The sequence below is a fragment of the Impatiens glandulifera genome, chromosome 7 (genome assembly GCF_907164915.1).
Source record: "Impatiens glandulifera chromosome 7, dImpGla2.1, whole genome shotgun sequence".
NCBI lineage: Eukaryota > Viridiplantae > Streptophyta > Magnoliopsida > Ericales > Balsaminaceae > Impatiens > Impatiens glandulifera.
In genome coordinates this window covers 8372797-8390603 of record NC_061868.1, presented here as the reverse complement: position 1 = coordinate 8390603, position 17807 = coordinate 8372797, and the positions used below count along the sequence as shown (strand labels likewise).

General features: G+C 31.1%; 1 protein-coding gene across 1 annotated transcript; it reads right to left on the bottom strand.

The window, feature by feature from the left end:
• Positions 1-3034: 3034 nt before the first annotated feature.
• LOC124946273 (F-box/FBD/LRR-repeat protein At4g26340-like) lies at positions 3035-3961 on the bottom strand. The gene has a single exon (XM_047486838.1). The coding sequence runs from the start codon at positions 3959-3961 to the stop codon at positions 3035-3037; it is 927 nt and encodes a 308-aa protein (XP_047342794.1).
• Between the last annotated feature and the right edge of the window lie 13846 nt (positions 3962-17807).

The window sequence follows — 17807 nt, the reverse complement described above, 5'->3', positions numbered from 1 at the left end:
TTATTGTTTTATTTTATTTATATAAAAAATTGCCTAAAGATCATATTTTCTTATAACTATGATATTTTTTATATTATAATCTTTGATTTAAGATATTTAAAAATATATTTTTATTTTTTTTATAATAAAAACAATGCAAATATTTTCACATTTTATAGTTCGATAAATTATTCTAAGGATAAGAAGTAATTGTGAAGCTAAATTTTAGCACTTAAAAGTTGAGTAATATAATATAATGGTGTTATTTAAATTTTATATTAATTTTTTTTATTAATTCTAAAATTTATTTGATAAATATATTTATTTATTATAATATGTCAAATTATAATATTTTTAGGTCAATAATAAAGTTTTTATATTTGAAATTGATCCTGATAATGAGGTGGACCGATTAAATATAAAAAAATGGATAAGCAAGGGAGAAAAGGTTAGGAAAAGCTCGGATATATTCTTATGAATTACAGCAGGAACTGGACCAATCTATCTTAAAAGGCTCCCATGTCCCGCTAACATTCTAAAATGTAAGGTCATAAAAATAGTTCATAGATAGTAAAAGTTGAGTCTCACATAATCGAAGCGACTCCATGTGCTCTCCTCTCCTTTAATTCTGTAATTGTTATTTGTTTATTTTATTTATAAGACTTTTTTTATTATATTGTTAAATTTTTTTGATTATTTATTAATGATTAATTTCAGTTAAATTTTTTGTTAAACATTTTTTATATTTATAATTTGTCATATTTAAAGGTATTATAGGAGTCTTCTCTTAAAAGTTTAAAATAAGATCTATTTATCTTTTAAAGTACTTAATATTATAAAAATGAGAAGAAATATTTAAAATATAATTTATTAGTATAAAAATATGTAATTTTTTTTAAACTCACTCGATTTTGTTAATAATATTCATGAATGGTGGTGTGATTTATATAATATTATAATTTTAACGTTATAATGTAATTAATTTACACTTATCTTTTATCTTATTCTAAATTATAATCAACAATATTTATCTTTAAAAAATTGTTTATTATGTGTAAACCCTGTACGTAGGGAAATAACTCTAGTATAATATAAGATTACATAACAAATTTTGTATTTTGAACCATCAGAAAAATGCATGTTTATATTACAAAATTGTAAAAGTACATGGAACACTTGCATAAATGAGTAATATAGGGGAAGTAAAGTTTTACAGCGAATAGCGAAATGATTTGGATAGTGATTAGAACAGATGACTAAGCATAATTTTAAAGGCTTATTTATCTCTCTCATATTTATTAATAATTTCTACTCTTCATTTTATTAATAATTTATTTTTTATCTCTTCAATCTTTATTAATAATTTATTTATATTATTAATTTGTAAATATATGTTTATATATTTTATTATTTAACTTATTTATTTAAAAAAATAGAATAATAATAGGAAAATAATAAATCAAATAAATAACAAAATATATATTTTCAAATATATATTATATTTGATAAATATATATTTAAGAGAATAATAAAATAAATATAAAAAATTCTTAATTTTTTAATTAATTATTTGTCGCCTCTAATAATAATATATATATATATATATATATATATATATATATATATATATATATTCAAAGTATCAATTATTAATATTTAACATAAATAAAAAAATAATTTAAGAGACCAATATGATAATATAAAAGGGAATAATATATAATATTTTGAGTTAATTAATTGAATTTATAATAAATCTTATAAGAAAAAATTAAATATGAAAAAAAAATTAGAGAGAGAATGAGAGGAAAATTTGATGAAATGGCCCTCATAACAGTCTTAATTCCAAAAGAGGCCCGTGCCTCATAAAGTTGACAAAAGGGGTCCTTTTGTCCTGCGAAAAGTCAAGAATACCTCGGGCGCCTGATTTACCGATCATTTACGAGAAATAACATTCACGCATTTTCATCTAAAATGCGTGAGTTAATTAACGCATTTTAGATGAAAATGCATTAATGTCATTTCTCGAGTTTCAATTTATGGGATGTCATTCACGCATTTCATCTAAAACACGTTAATCAACTCACACATTTTAGATGAAAATGCGTGAATGACATTTTAGAGAAATGGATATTCGTGAATCGGTGGGGTTTATTTTAAATTAGGGGAAAAAATTATATATACGATAAAAGATGAGAAATGTCATTCACGCATTTTCATCTAAAATGCTTGAGTTGATTAACGTGTTTTAGATGAAATCCGTGAATGACATTTCCGTAAATTGAAAGTCGAGAAATGTCATTCACGCATTTCATCTAAAACGCATTAATCAACTCACGCATTTTAGATAAAAATGCGTGAATGACATTTTTCGTAAATGATCGATAAATCAGGCACCCGAGGGGTATTCCTGACTTTTTGCAGGACAAAAGGGCCATTTTTGCCACATTAGCAGACGCGGACCTTTTTTGGAATTAAGGCTGTTACGAGGGCCATTTCATCAAATTTCCGGAATGAGAAATAATTAATTAAAAAATATATTTAATTTATTCTCTTAAATATATATTTATCAAATATAATATATATTTTTTATTTTTTTATTTGATTTATTATTGTTCCTATTAATATTTGAAATAAATTATTAATGAAGCAAAGAGAGAAAAATTATTAATGAATATGAGAGAGAAATAAACATTTAAAATTATGTTTACTGATTATAGGCACTCTTCCACCTCACTTTCGCTGCACATGCAAAATTTTCATCCCCTATCCTTACTATGCATAAATCTATGAGTATATTGTATGTCGTGCTTTTTCTGAATCAATTATATAGGTTACTAATGGTTTCACTAACTTAATCTATTTATATATTTTTTTTTATTTGTGCAAATCCTAAGATAATGTGAAAGTTGACAAAGATGAAAATTTGATAACAAAAAATAGAGTTGATATTGGGAGCGACTCCCCACGTGGCTGCCACGGCGGACAAAAAATATTAAGCGCGGCGACTCTTCATCATTTTTTATCAAATCATTGTCTTCTCTATGATCAAATCATTCTACCAAATTGGTTGATGCATGGCTGAACTCTTGAGGTATCTTCCTTTGATCAACAGGTTCGTCAATTGTGGAACAGATATGTCAATCATATAACTTTGCCACTTTTCTGTCAAACAATTCAGCAAATTCAAATGCTTGATTTTCAGATCTTGTTTACAAACAAAGAATTCCTCGGTTACAGAGCACCCCTCCAAGTATAAATCTTCGAGGACTGGACATTTTGAAACTAGTTGTCCAATAGAACTGTCTAGAATGTCCACATCTTTCAAATATAGCACTTTTAAGTTCATGAAACATCCAAATTTAAATGCTTTAAGTTTGCAGAAGCTCAAAATGAAACTTGTAAATTTGGGCTCAAAAGGCTGATGAGGAAGTTCAAAAGTTTGTGCTGTTCTTGTGCGCCTCGCTGCAATAATGCCTAGATCACAGTACATGTTTGGTGTTGATGAAAAGTTCAACTCGAGCATCTCTATATCTCTTGTCATCAAAAAGTGAACCCAAATATTAACATTTGAGGCATATCTTGTTGTAGGTTCATATTGAAGTGATAATCGTGCATATTTTATGAGACAACTAGAGTGATGTAACATAACGTGGTTCACAAACTCTGCAAATCTCTGTTTGCACTCATCTAGCCCATCACTTCGAGGTTTCTCTTCATGTAATACACCGCGAACTTGTCTTCTCATTTTCGAAACAATTTCATTCTCGTCGAAAATCAAAATTGGAGTTTCACGCAAAAGATCTTGCCATTGTTTTGAAACCATGCCCAAAATTATCCAGTACTTAAAAGGAAGAAATAAGAGTATGTGATGCAGAATTTCTCTCGGAACTTGACTTATGTAATCAACCCCTTCTCGTACAATCTCTTTTGATGTTTTTCCACTTTTGTCGTCTTCATTGGTTGGACTTTTGTTTCTCCTCATCTTGAGAAAATAAAATAGTGTTTCAACTGATTATAGAAATATGTAATTAAGTTAGACTTATTTATCAACATGCATGATAAAAGATCGTTAAAATAAAATGTTTAGTAAAATAATTATTATGTAAACATAGTCATAATCTCCAAATTATGTATATTAAGGAGATAGAGATTTGACACGTGTATGGATAATTTCTAGATAAATAAGTTAATCAGATTTTTGTTCAGAAATCAAGTCATTTGAATAAATATTTGAATTATTATGGATTTTACGAGGACATGTCGCCAAATATTGTCTTCAATTTTCAAAATTTCGAGCCTAATGTGTGAGCATAATAATTCTTATTTCTAAGCAGAATCAATTAGAGAAATATAAATATAAGTGATAGATATATATGTTGGGCATGAACCTTACATTATTGCCTCTATATGAACTATTTTAGATATAAATTGATGAAAAAGTGCCACAAAAGCTGTAGATGTAGTTCATATAAGTCATATAAATAATTTAGAGCAATTAGTATGATATGATAACACAATTTAACATCCAAGATTGTCCATCTAAAGACCAAAATTAGTTTTTAACAAAAATATATTTTATTGTGTTTTCAATGGACAGTTAGGATTCGAATTTGAAAATATATGATTGACTCAAAGTAAATTGTATAGAAGAGGATGATTTAGAACCAACCAATTGAAGTGAAATTTTATATTTGTTTGAAAATTAAACTATAACAAAGGTTTTAAAATAAAAAAATGATAAATTAATACCTAGGATTGAACAAGATTGATCGATTATTGTTTCTTACTATATATTAATCAAACCAAGATTGCTCCAAGAATATAAAATCCGAAAATAAACATTTTCTTGAATTTGAATTTGGGTTTTTTTTGAATGGCACGAATTCAATGAGATCTGGGAGAGTGAAATTGATTAATATCATATAGGGATCAAATATGAATCATCAATTGAAGAAATGAAAGACAATTCAATACATAATTAAGAAATTGACCAAAATTGGGTTTATACTAAATTGAAGTATGTATTAGCTTACAAGAAATTCAGAACAATTTTATATATTCCTAATAAATAACATCCTAAATAGAACTAACCTTGAAGGCTGAATTGACTCAAATCGAAAATCCACAAATTTGAAGCTTCTTTTACTCAACAATGGCTAAATCTTTCCTTCTCACTTTGTCGTCCCAAACTTTGTATTTATACTCTCCTGGACATAAGTAATTCAACCTAACAAACCTCAACCGTTTTGGTTGAATAACGGGATTAATTTTGATTTTTCTCTTTTGTGTTCTTAAACTTCAAAAGAAAATTCGTCTTATACTTTCGATTAAATTCGATTATTTCTTCGGGTCGATCTTCAAGTGGTTTCAGCCGGTTTTGAATTTAATGGTTTGGATTGAAAGTTGGGTTTTCAGAAAAAATTTAAAAAAAGTTAATCTGCCGTGATCCAGCCTTAATCTTCTGTTCTCCCCTGAGATCAGGTGACCCATGCTCCATTAACCCGCCCAAGACCAGTGTGTATGAACCCACACCCAGGCCCCGAGTTGACTCTTCGACCCGACAAAAGGTTAATCTTGATATTTTGCCCCCAAATCATGTTTCATTTTTTTACTTAGTAGAAACTCGATAAATTAATACTCAATTATTTAATAAATTCTCTAAGATAATATTTTTGGCCGGTTCCGACTCTAAATTAATAATTCACTAAAATTATAAGATAATACATTTTTTATAATTTATTTAGACCCCATATAAAATATAAATTAATAATTTCTTATATATAGCATATTACATGAATGATTTATGAAGGTTTCTTGAAAAATGACTCACTTGTCTTTTGTTTTTTTTGTTGAAATCAATTTTCCCTTGAACTTTTTCATTAACTTTTTCGCCTTCTCGATGATTAGTTCACCTGTCATATACACATGTTCGTGATATTGAAGAATCCATTCATAGAGATATTTTTCTAGGTCGGGAAACTTTGCCGGTTTGTGTCGCTTAACATTGCTTCTTTCGGGAGCAAGTGAGAGATACTCTAAAGACCGCTTAACTGTATTTGATATTGTCGCTTGACTCACCTGCAAACCATAGTTACTATGAACCCATTTTGCAATTGCTTTTGAGTGAGACTTGGATTAACCTTATTGTGCTTGCATAATGCTCTTCGAATATCGTCTATCATTGTTGTTTTTTTCACACCTTTAAGATGGAAAGCATGTTGTGTGTATAATTTTCTTGTGTTAACCTACAGTATTTTGATCTTGATTATATAGAAAATATTTTTAATGTCCATAAAGTGATACATTGAACAAGAAGCATAATAAGGTGTGAGATTGAAAATTTCTTTTAAATTGGGTCATTCATTTGACATACAGTACATGCATTGTATACAATAATTAAGTAGAACTTAAAAGTATTTATAAACTAAGTATTTTACTATAAATTAATAAAATATTAATTAATATATAAATTAATAATTATTAATTTATCGATTAATTAATAACTTTTTTAATTAATAAATTTTGGTCGTCCCAAATGTATTATTTTATAGAGTTTCTACTGTATAATACAACGGCTTAGGTTTATTGAGTTTATTAAAATTGTTTCGATATTTTAATAATTAATTTAAAATCAAGTAAGTTAATTATTTTAATCTCGTGCAATAGATATTTATAAAAATATTTTCTAAACAATTTATATGCCTGAAATTTTAAAATATTACAAATTTCGGATAATTTTTTTTTTACATTATGTCATTAATAGTTTTACTAATTTATCTTCATTTCCACTATTTTAAAACAAAATCAATATTTTTAATTCCATGTTCTTGTGTTTTAGATGAATGCCAACTTATTATTTATAAGTTTTAAAAGTGAATATATAATATAAAATTTAGTGTTGAACAAAGGGTTAAATTTAATATGTTTTACTCTATTCATATTAAATTCAAATTATATTAATTCAATCCCGTAATATTAATTAAGTTGGATTGGATTAATATGTTTTGGATAATTCAATCTAATTTTTTATTTAGTTGTTTAATAAATTTATTTATTTTTAATTTGTTAATTAATATTTAATATATATATATATATATATTATAAATCACTTACTTATAATTAAAAAAATATTATAGTTACCAGAAAGAAAATTTGTATAAATGATGTGAAAAAAATAAAAGAAATAATATAATAAAAAAACTGATTACAGATAAAATTAAAAAAATAATAATATATTACGGTAAAAAAAAATACAAAATATATATATTTTAAATAACTAATCCAATCCATATTTAATCAACTAAATTAGTATTTCGAATTTGATAAATTGAATTTCAGATTAATGTTCGAGATTAATGTTCGGAACTAATAAAACTGAAATGATAATAGAGAAATGGTTTGGTAGTTACGTTGAGGGCTGACTTGGGTTGTAGCCCAGTGTAAATGTTTTATAATATTATATATATATTTAAATATATTTATTATATGGGTCTGTGTACATTTGGCTTCTGGATGGGGAAATTTGAGGAGATGACCCCAAAATAGGGGCAAATAGCGATGGTGCGGGCCCATGTTTTTATAGCGCTGGTGACCTCCAAACATTTTTCTGCCGAAAATACCCCCGTTGCGTCACGCACCCTCCGGTTGCGTGACGCACCCGAGGGCATTGTGAAAAGTCCACAATGCCCTTACTATATAATAAAAAAAATGTCATTTCTTTCTTTCTTTTTCTCTTTCTTCACTTCCCTTTCTCCTCCTTCTCTCTAAAAAAGACAACTCCCGACGAAGACGACGACGGAATCCCTTTCTCTTCCTTCACAATGTCTCTTTCTGCTGCTACGGGTATTCTTCTCCTTCCTTTATTTCTCTCTTTCCACGCTTTGTTTGTTAGGGTATAGTGCTTAGGGAATGAGTAGGTGGAATGCCACCGTCGCGGCGGAAACCTAGTTGCGTAACGCAGTTGCGTCACGTAGTTGCGTTACGCATCTGCGTAACGCACCCCAGACCATTTATAACTATTACTTGCATTTCATTGTTACGGTGTCTCTCGATTGATACTATCATTTTTTCAATTGCAGCTGAAGTATTTGCTGACGTATTTGTTGTGTACAATGGAGAGTGGCAAATTGCAGCCAATGGTACCAGGTCTTTCTCTACACAATCATGCAAAACCATGGATATACCCCAATGTACTACATTTGCTGAATTAGTTGATATAATCTATGAGACGATTAACGTGCAAAAGTCTGCATATGATTTAGTGATTAAAGTCATGTATGATCCTTCTGCAAAACTTCTCCATATTGTTATTGAGGGAGATAAAGATGTGGGCATGTATTTATCACGGTTGATATCGGGTCGAAGTTCGTCATCTTCGTCACCACTTTGTGTCTCATTAGTAGAGAAGTACCCAAGTCAAGATACTACACTACCAATCATTACTCAAAAAACTATACACGGCGTTGTTTCTCGAGTTGTTTCTCAACAGATTTTATTTGAAAGTGATAATGAAGGAGGAAGAGAAGAAGATGAACGGGCTCATCATGAACTGATTAATCATGAACGCGTTATTGACTTTAATTATGAACAGGTTAGTGATTTCCAAGCTACTACTAGTCCTGCATCAGCAGTTGCACGCACGCCGCACCGTTAAATACCTACACGAATGGGTACACCATCTAGTGCAAGAGCGTCAATGGGTACACCATCTAGTCCAAGAGCGTCAATGGGTACACCATCTAGTGCAAGAGCGTCAATGGGTACACCATCTAGTGCAAGAGCGTCAATGGGTACACCATCTAGTGCAAGACCATCAATGGGTACACCATCGACAGACCCTACAGACGTATCACCGACAGACGTATCACCGACAGACCCTTCATTTGCATTGGCGTTAACTAGTGAAACCGTATTGGAAGTCGGTACCTTATGTGATACAAAAAAAGAACTTCAACTGACGCTATATAAATATGCGATGACTTATCATTTTGAATTCAAAGTGAAAAAGTCTCGAAAACATCTTTGGTATGTGAAATGTATGGATGAGACATGCAAGTGGAGCTTACATGCTGTGAAAGGTAAGTTTTCCGAGATGTTTGAGATTCGGAAATTCAATCGACAACACTCATGCTCAGTTTTGTCGAGGCCAGAAAAAAAATGCAAACACCGGCATGGGTTATTGGGCAGTGCATGAAGGGTAAGTACATGGACCATCACCATAACAACTTGCCTAAAAAAATAATTGAAGACATGCACTCAGCTTATGGGATGTTTTTGACTTATAATAAGGCTTGTAGGGCAAGGGAAACGGCTTTAACGGCGGTGCGAGGAACGGTAGAGGATTCCTATGGAAAATTGCCTTCATACCTATACATGTTGGAGAAGAATAATCCGGGTACCATAACAGATATTCAGACAGACGAGCACGGCCACTTCAAGTATATGTTCATGTCTCTAGGCTTCTCAATTAGGGGTTTCAAAGCCTTCTATCGTCCCGTATTGTGTGTTGATGCATGTTTTCTCAAGCACAAGGTGGGAGGTCAACTATTGGTGGCTGTTGCATTGGATGCCAATGAGCAACTGTATCCTGTTGCATTCGGCGTTGTTGATTCAGAGAATAATAACTCGTGGACTTATTTTATGCAAAAACTTAGAGAAGCAATTGGATTAGTTGATGATCTCGTCTTCGTATCCGATAGACACCCAAGCATAGCCAATGTCTTGTGTGCTGATTTTCCAGAAGCAGACCACGGTGCGTGCACATATCACATAAAGATGAATATTAATGCCAAATTCAAAACTGATAATTGTCATGTCGAGTTTGATTTGGCTTCTCGTGCGTACACTATCCCCTAATTTAATCGGTTCTTTGACAAGATCAGGGTGAAAGATCATAGGATTGCTGCCTATTTGGAAGAAATTGGGTTTCAAAGATGGAGTAGAGCATATTTCCCCGGTAAGCGATACAATCAACTCACAAGCAATTATGCAGAGAGTTTGAATAGTCAGTGCAGGGAAGCCAGAAAGTATCCAATTTCAGCAATGCTTGAGTCTTTAAGAACAACATTACAAGGGTGGTTTAATAATAGAAGAGAAAAAGCGTCCAACCACCAAGAATTTTTATCTCCAACGTATGAAAAGTTATTATGTGATGGTTTTGAGAAAGCAAGATTTTATACCGTATCATCCCTTAACCGATTTGAGTTGTATGTGCATGATAATGAGGCACATTATAAAGTCAATTTGAAGGACAAGGACTGCACTTGTAGGGTATTTGAAGTCTCCGGTCTTCCTTGTACACATGCACTGTAGGACTCATTTTCTTTTTATTAAAATAATTATTATTCATATTTATTTAAATATGTAAATAAAATTTATTTATATAGGTTAAAGTATAAAGAGTTATATATAATATAATGTAAATTATTTTAAAACTATATTTATATAATAATTATATATTATTATTTATTTTAAATATTTATATAATAATTATATATTATTTTTTATTAATTTTAATATATTTAATAATATGAATTACTTAAAAGAATAAAATATAAAGATTAAAATAATAATTTATATAAATATAATGGTAAAATAGTTTTTGTATATTTCTTCATTTTAAATTATTTCAAAAAAAATTCAAAAATATAAATTAATATTAATAAAAAAAAAAGTTAAAACAGTTATATTGATTTATTTCGGTATTTAAATAAATAATTTGATATATTATATATTCTTTTCAAACGATTTATATGTATTAATATTCTATAATCGTAATCTCGAATGTCTAATTTGATAATATGTCTTTACCACAATTTTGTATTTTTGTTCTTATTTATATTTTTTATTTTCTTTTTCTTACATTCTCACAAAATTAAGCTAAAATCCATTAAATTGGACTTTTATATTTATTTTTATTTATATAGTTAGTTTTTTATTATTTAAAACCTAATTAATTTAACTTCTCACATTTTCCTAACATATATTTTTTTTTAAATCGAGTATTCTTATATTTTATTAGGTTTTGTATATTTATTTTATTTTAGTAAGGGTATTTTGGGAACTGTTTGATTAATATGTTCACCTACGGTCATTAGTATAATATTTGTGAAAAAATTTCATAAATTCGTCTTTGCACACAAGTCTATCTTACACTGTTGTAAAACGACATATGCACTTGCACAAATTTGAATTTTCAAAATAAAAAAACAAAGTTTGTTATTTTGGGGTTTATTATGTTGAAACACAACCAAAAAGATTCACAACATTATTGTAAACATGTTGGACACTCATTTGGGTCATGTTTGATCCATCCCGATCATGTTTGATCAAAATCAAATTTTCAAATAAACATGAAATTTTGATGTTCTTGAATTAGTCTAACAAATTGTCAATGTTCTTGTTTTGGTACCAATAAAGTATATGCATTATAATGAATCTATTGGATAACTCCTTACACCTCAAAAAAACATTTAAAACAAAAACCCGATTGTTTATCATAAACGGTTTTGGACAAATTGATCATCATCTAGGTCGATTGATACATTGAGATGATGATCAACATGTTCCTAAGAGCTTTGTGAAGCTACTCAAGCTCTTAAATCAAAGAATGAGAGCTAAAAAATAATTTTTAAAAATTGTGTTTTGTTGTTCTTGAGACCGAGTCTTTCAAGATCGAGGACCGAGAGGTCCGACCGAGGATCCTCGGTCCGGACCGAGACTAAGGACAGAGAAATCGACTTAGGACCGAGACCAAATACCGATGTTCTTGAGTTAGGACCGATACCTTGGACCAATGTTCATAAACCTAGGACCGAGGAATCCGACCGAGGATTCCCATCTAGGACTGAGAGGTCTGACATGGGATCGAGACTCCTAAAGTCCACGACCAAGATATCAAGACCTGGGACCAAGACTTCTGAGACACAAGACCGAGAGTTCTGACCTTGGGACCGAGTATCCTAAACCTGGGACCGAAAGCTCCTAAGTCTAGGACTGAGGGACTTAGCCCCGAACTACCCTTGGACCGAAAGGTTTATACACATCGATCGGTCCTTAGCACATATGATCGAGAGACTTCAGTGCTCAGACCGAGAGCTCCCGATCCTTGACTGAGGGTTCACAGACCCGGATCTACAAAAGCAGACCCAAGCCTTATGACTTTGGTCCTAAGGCCTATTTGGTTCAACTTTTCAAAATCTAAAATTATTTTTATTCATTAGGTATAATTCTCTCCAACAATCATCCACAACAGTTATCATTATTTTAATATTGTTGTTTCAATATTTCAAATAATGCTACAACCTAAAAGCATGACCATGATCGGAAGAATAATCGGTTAAAAACTCAAACATTATATAACCGATTTTCAAAAAGTCAAGTTTATAAACTAGAGACCTTTTTTAACGGGATAGAGGACATAGCGCGAAAGTCTTTCTCGAGTATAACCAAACTTCGAACCAAATGAAACTCATGGTGTAAAATAAATTTACACACGTACACCATTTTTAGTGATTTTCATAAAATCAATTAGCGACTCTGTTTTCAAATAAACAATATTTTATTAAATTAATTATGTTTAATTAATTTAAATTTATAACAATCAAATCGTCATTTGATTTACAAAAAAATCCCTAGATTATTAAAATTTGAATAAAATTAATTATTTCTATATAATAGATTTTCAAAGTTGCCATGTGTTTATCAAAATCTTTTAAAATAATGTTTTATTTTAAAAGGATGCTTGACACGCAAACTAATGTTGAAATCGTCGAACCTCGAGCCACTCTAGTTCCGTATTTCCATGTGTCTCACCACACGTGCTAAGCTTTGAGATTCCTGGGAGTTATAACTTTTTTGCGATTCTGCTGAAGATTAAATGTTTAACTTGAAAATATAAACTTGGATTTTCTTAAAAACGTGTGTATCACGTTTTCACCCAAAATAAAGTCCCGAAAGGTATAACACCTAACGAACGCATAGGTTTTATCCTTAATTACATGCTTGTATGCATAAAGGGTATGTCTGTTGGGAATAGAGCGAAATAATCACCACACTTGTGATAATAACTATTCCTCACTTGATTGTATATTTAGGAGCGAGAAAAAATAAACATAAAAGGAAATATACATGAAACAAGAACACCAAGAATTCAACGTGGAAAACCTCCTCAAATCTACGGGACTTTTGTCCAAAAGAAGTTTCACTATAATCAAATGTTAAACGGAACAATTGAAGATAATAACTAAACAAATAAGAGATCTCACTATCTCTCTACAAGTGTATGCTAGATGAATTTCAAATGTGATTTGATAAAGCTACTTCCTCCAGCTTTTATAATAGATTGAGGACAACTCAAAAGTCTTTTTCCAATAATACTACCATGCCCCTATTTAATACAAAATGACTCTTAAGCTTCTGAGCCTCTATACCTCTGGGCTTCTGAACTTCAAACCTTCTGCCTTCTGGACTTCTTAAACGGACGGGGTTTTTTATTTCATAATTTGGAGCCCAATCAAACAACCCAACAACTCCCCCATCACAACTATCATATTTGGAAGGGTTGTTGTCAAACCCGCGGTTGAACAACAAAACCCAAACTTTCCTTTTGATAGTGCTTTGGTAAGCTTATCAGCGCCATTATCATCATTTATATTCACTTTCTCTAAAACCAATAACTTTTCATCAAGAACATCACGTATCCAATGATACCTCACATCAATGTGTTTCAATCTAGAATGAAATGTTGAGTTTTTCGCAATATAAATCGCACTTTGACTATCACAATAAAGCACATATTTATTTTGCACAAAACCAAGTTCAGATAATAATTTCTTAACCCTTAATTCTTTACAAGCTTCAGTTGTTGCAATAAGTTCAGCTTCGACGGTTGACAACGCAACAGCTCCCCTGCAAAATTAATCAAATAACCAGAAATAAATTTTCTCTAATCAACATCACCTGCCACTAAATCCAGACTCTCATTTCTAAGACAAAGTCTCAAACTTGATGTACCTTGAAGATATCTTAATATCCATTTGACAACTTTCCAATGTTCTTTTTCTGGATTGGAAAGGAACATACTCACAGTACCAACGGCATGAGCGATATCTGGTCTTGTGTTAACCATGGCATACATAAGACTTTCAACAACAAAACCATAAGGAATATTATGTATATCTTCTTTCTCGTCATCGTTTGAAGGACAAAGTTCAGAGCTCAATTTAAAATGTTCTGCAAGAGGTGTGGAAACACTATTGGCCTTCTCTATATTGAATCTCTACAATACTTTTTCAATATATCGTTCTTGAGACAACTATAATTTCTTTGTGTTTCTGTCACGGCTGATTCTAATTCCAGAAATCTAATTCGTTGGTCCAAGATTCTTCATCGCAAAGGACTCCCCTAAGTCTTATTTCAACCTATTAATTCTCACAGCACTTTGACCAACAATAAGCATGTCATCAACATAAAGTAAGATAATAATAAAGTCATTAAGAGAGAATTTTTACACAAACACCCAATGGTCAGAAGTAGTCTTCTTATAGTCGTGTTCCTTCAAGAACAACTCAAACTTCTTGTACCATTGTCGAGGAGCTTGTTTCAAGCCATCCAAGATTTTCTTCAATCTATAAACATAATTTTCTTTACCCTTCACCTTAAACCCATTAGGTTGATTCATGTAAATATCTTCTTCTAATTCATTATGAAGAAAAGTCATCCTCACGTCCATTTGTTCAACTTCCAAATCAAGACTAGCTGCCAAACTCAAGACAACTCTAATTGAAATCATTTTAACAACATGAGAACATATTTTATCAAAAACAATACCCTTTCTTTGACTAAACCCTTTGACAACCAAACGAGCTTTGTGTCGTGGAGCTGAAGTATGCTCATCTTGCTTTAGTCTATACACCCACCTATTTTTCAAAGTTTTTTTTTTCTTTTGGTAATTCTACCAACTCAAATGTATGTTTGTCATGTAAAGATTTAATCTCATCTTTCATAATATCAACCCATTCTTCGCTATCTTTAGCATCTTCATATGACTCTAGCTCCCACATCCATCACCAATGTATATTCATCAGGAGAATATCGTGTTGAAGGCTTTCGATATCTTGTAGATCGTTTAACTGGAATTGTAGGTAATTCACCTTGCTCACTACTATCATTCTCCATGTTAACATCATGTACACCCTCAATGTCATCCTCTTGCACCCGATTTCTACTAAAATAGGTGAATTAGATCAATTAACTTTATCTAAATTTATCGACTCATCTTTTCTCTTTAACTCGTCGTCTTTAGCTTGATCCCTTTTCTCAGTAGTCTCATCTTCAAAGAAGATAATGTCACGACTTCTGAATAGCTTCTTTCCAACTAGATCGTTAATTTTGTAGCCGAACTCATCTTGGCCATAACCCAAGAAGATGCACTCACGACTCTTCACATCTAATTTTGATCTTTCATCCTTTAGAATGTGAACAAATAACCTGCATCCAAATACTCGTAGGTGATCATAAGAAATATGTTTATTTTTTCATCCGTTATTTGGAACTTCACCGTCCAAAGAAACTATAGGACTCAAATTAATAACATGTACCACCGTGTGTAATGTTTCACCCCAAAACGTTGGAGGGAAACTTTGTTTCTGAAAGCAAACATTTAATTCTCTCAACAATTATCATGTTCATCCTTTTGCAAGGCCATTCAACTCAGGAGTCTTTGGATGTGTCTTCTGGTATGTGATCCTATATTGTTTGTAGTATACATCAAATGGACCACAATACTCACCATCATTATCACTGCGAATATAGTTGATCTTCTTTCCAGTCTCTCTTTCAACAAGAGCACTTGTTTAAAACTTCATATTTAGTTTTCAAAACATAGGTCTAAAGCCTTCTGAAATGATCATCAATAAATGTTATAAAGTAAAGAGCACCACTATTAGTTCGTACCTTTAAAGTTCCACAAATGTATGAATGCACCAACTCTAAGAGATCCAACTTTCTTGAGGGAGAATAATGCTTGAACAGTAATCGAGTTTGCTTTCCCACAAGACAATGAGAACAATTCTCCAAATTTGTCTCACTCAAACTCGGAATAGCATTTTTCTTAACTAGCAAATTCAACCCCTTTTTACTAATGTGACCAAGTCTTTGGTGCCATAACTTTGAAGCTTTTTTACTTCATACAACATTCATATTATCTTTACTTATTAAAGATTGCATTAAATATAAATTTGAAAACTTGTCTCCTCGAGCTACAACGAGGTTACCTTTCGAAAGTTTTCATTTTTCAGAACTAAAAGAGCTTGAGAAACCATCATCATCAAGCTTTCCAGTTGAAATCAAATTACAACCTCATATCTAGAGCATGTCGAACATCTTTAAGTAGCAACTTCGATCCATTGCAAGATTCTAGGAAAGCATCGCCAATACCAATAACTTTACTAACGACATTATTACTCATCTTCAATACTCCAAAGTTACCAGAAGTATAAGATTTAAAGTAATCTTTCTTTGGCGTAACATGTATGGAAACTCTTGTGTCAAACACCCAAGTTGACTCATCGCATACAAGGTTAATTTTGTATTCTCGTCATGAACAGTTAAAAGATCATAAGTAGTTGTTGAGACGCGATCTTCAAAATCATCTTTCTTTTGCTTAGATTTGTTCGCTTCATTTTTGAACTTATAACAGTTCTTCTTCATGTGTCCACTTTTGTCATAATAGTAACATTCAGTTGACTTGTATTTTGACTTAGACTTGTTTCGACCTCTATGTCTCGACTTATCTTTCTCACCTCTACTATCATGTCTTCCCTAGTTTTTAGCAACAAACACATTTGACTGTGATGAAGAGCCTTGAGATTTTTATCTCAATTCTTCATTTAAGACACCACTTTTTCACATCTCCAATGTCACTGCACCATTAGAAACTGAATTACAAAGAGAACTTTAAATGTCTCTCACGAATCAGGCAGAATAGTCAATAACCAAAGACCTTGAACATAATCTTCAAAGTTTATACATATATTCTTGACATCTGATTAAGAACACCCTGAAACTCATTCAAGTGATCATCCATAGAAGTACTATCAATATATCTCAATTGAATAATCTTTTGGAGCAAAAATAATGTGTTACTTCCTGTCTTTGAAGCACAAATTCTCAAGTTTATCCCCACAAAGTAGGTGCATTTGTCTCATGTTGTATGTGGTTATAAACATTCTCTTGAACAAATTGACGAATGAAACCACATACCTATTCATGCTCAAAAGTCATTCCTCATCCGATTTAAAGATGGGTTTCTCACTACCAAAAATAGGTAAATGCAAAGACTTCACAAATAGAAGATCTTTCATTTTACCCTTCCAGATATAATAGTTTGAACCATTCAACAAAATCATTCTATTTGTGTTAATTTCCATAAACCAATCAAAAATAAACACTCTTAGAACCAAGCACTGATACCACTATGTTGGGAATAAAGCGGAATAATCACCACACTTGTGATAATAAATATTCTCCACTTGATTGGATCTTTAGGAGCGAGAAACAACAAATATAAATGAAACAAGAACACCAAGAATTTAACGTGGAAAACCTCCTCAAATCAAGGAGTAAAACCACGGGACTTTTGTCCAAAAGAATCTTCACTATAATCAAATGTTAAATACGAAACAAATAAAAATAAGAGCTAAATAAAGAAGAGATTCCACTATCTCTCTACAAGTGTATGCTAGATGACTTTCAAATGTGATTTGATAAGGCAACTTCCTCCAGCTTTTATAGTAGAACGAGGACAGCTCAAGAGTCTTTTTCCAATA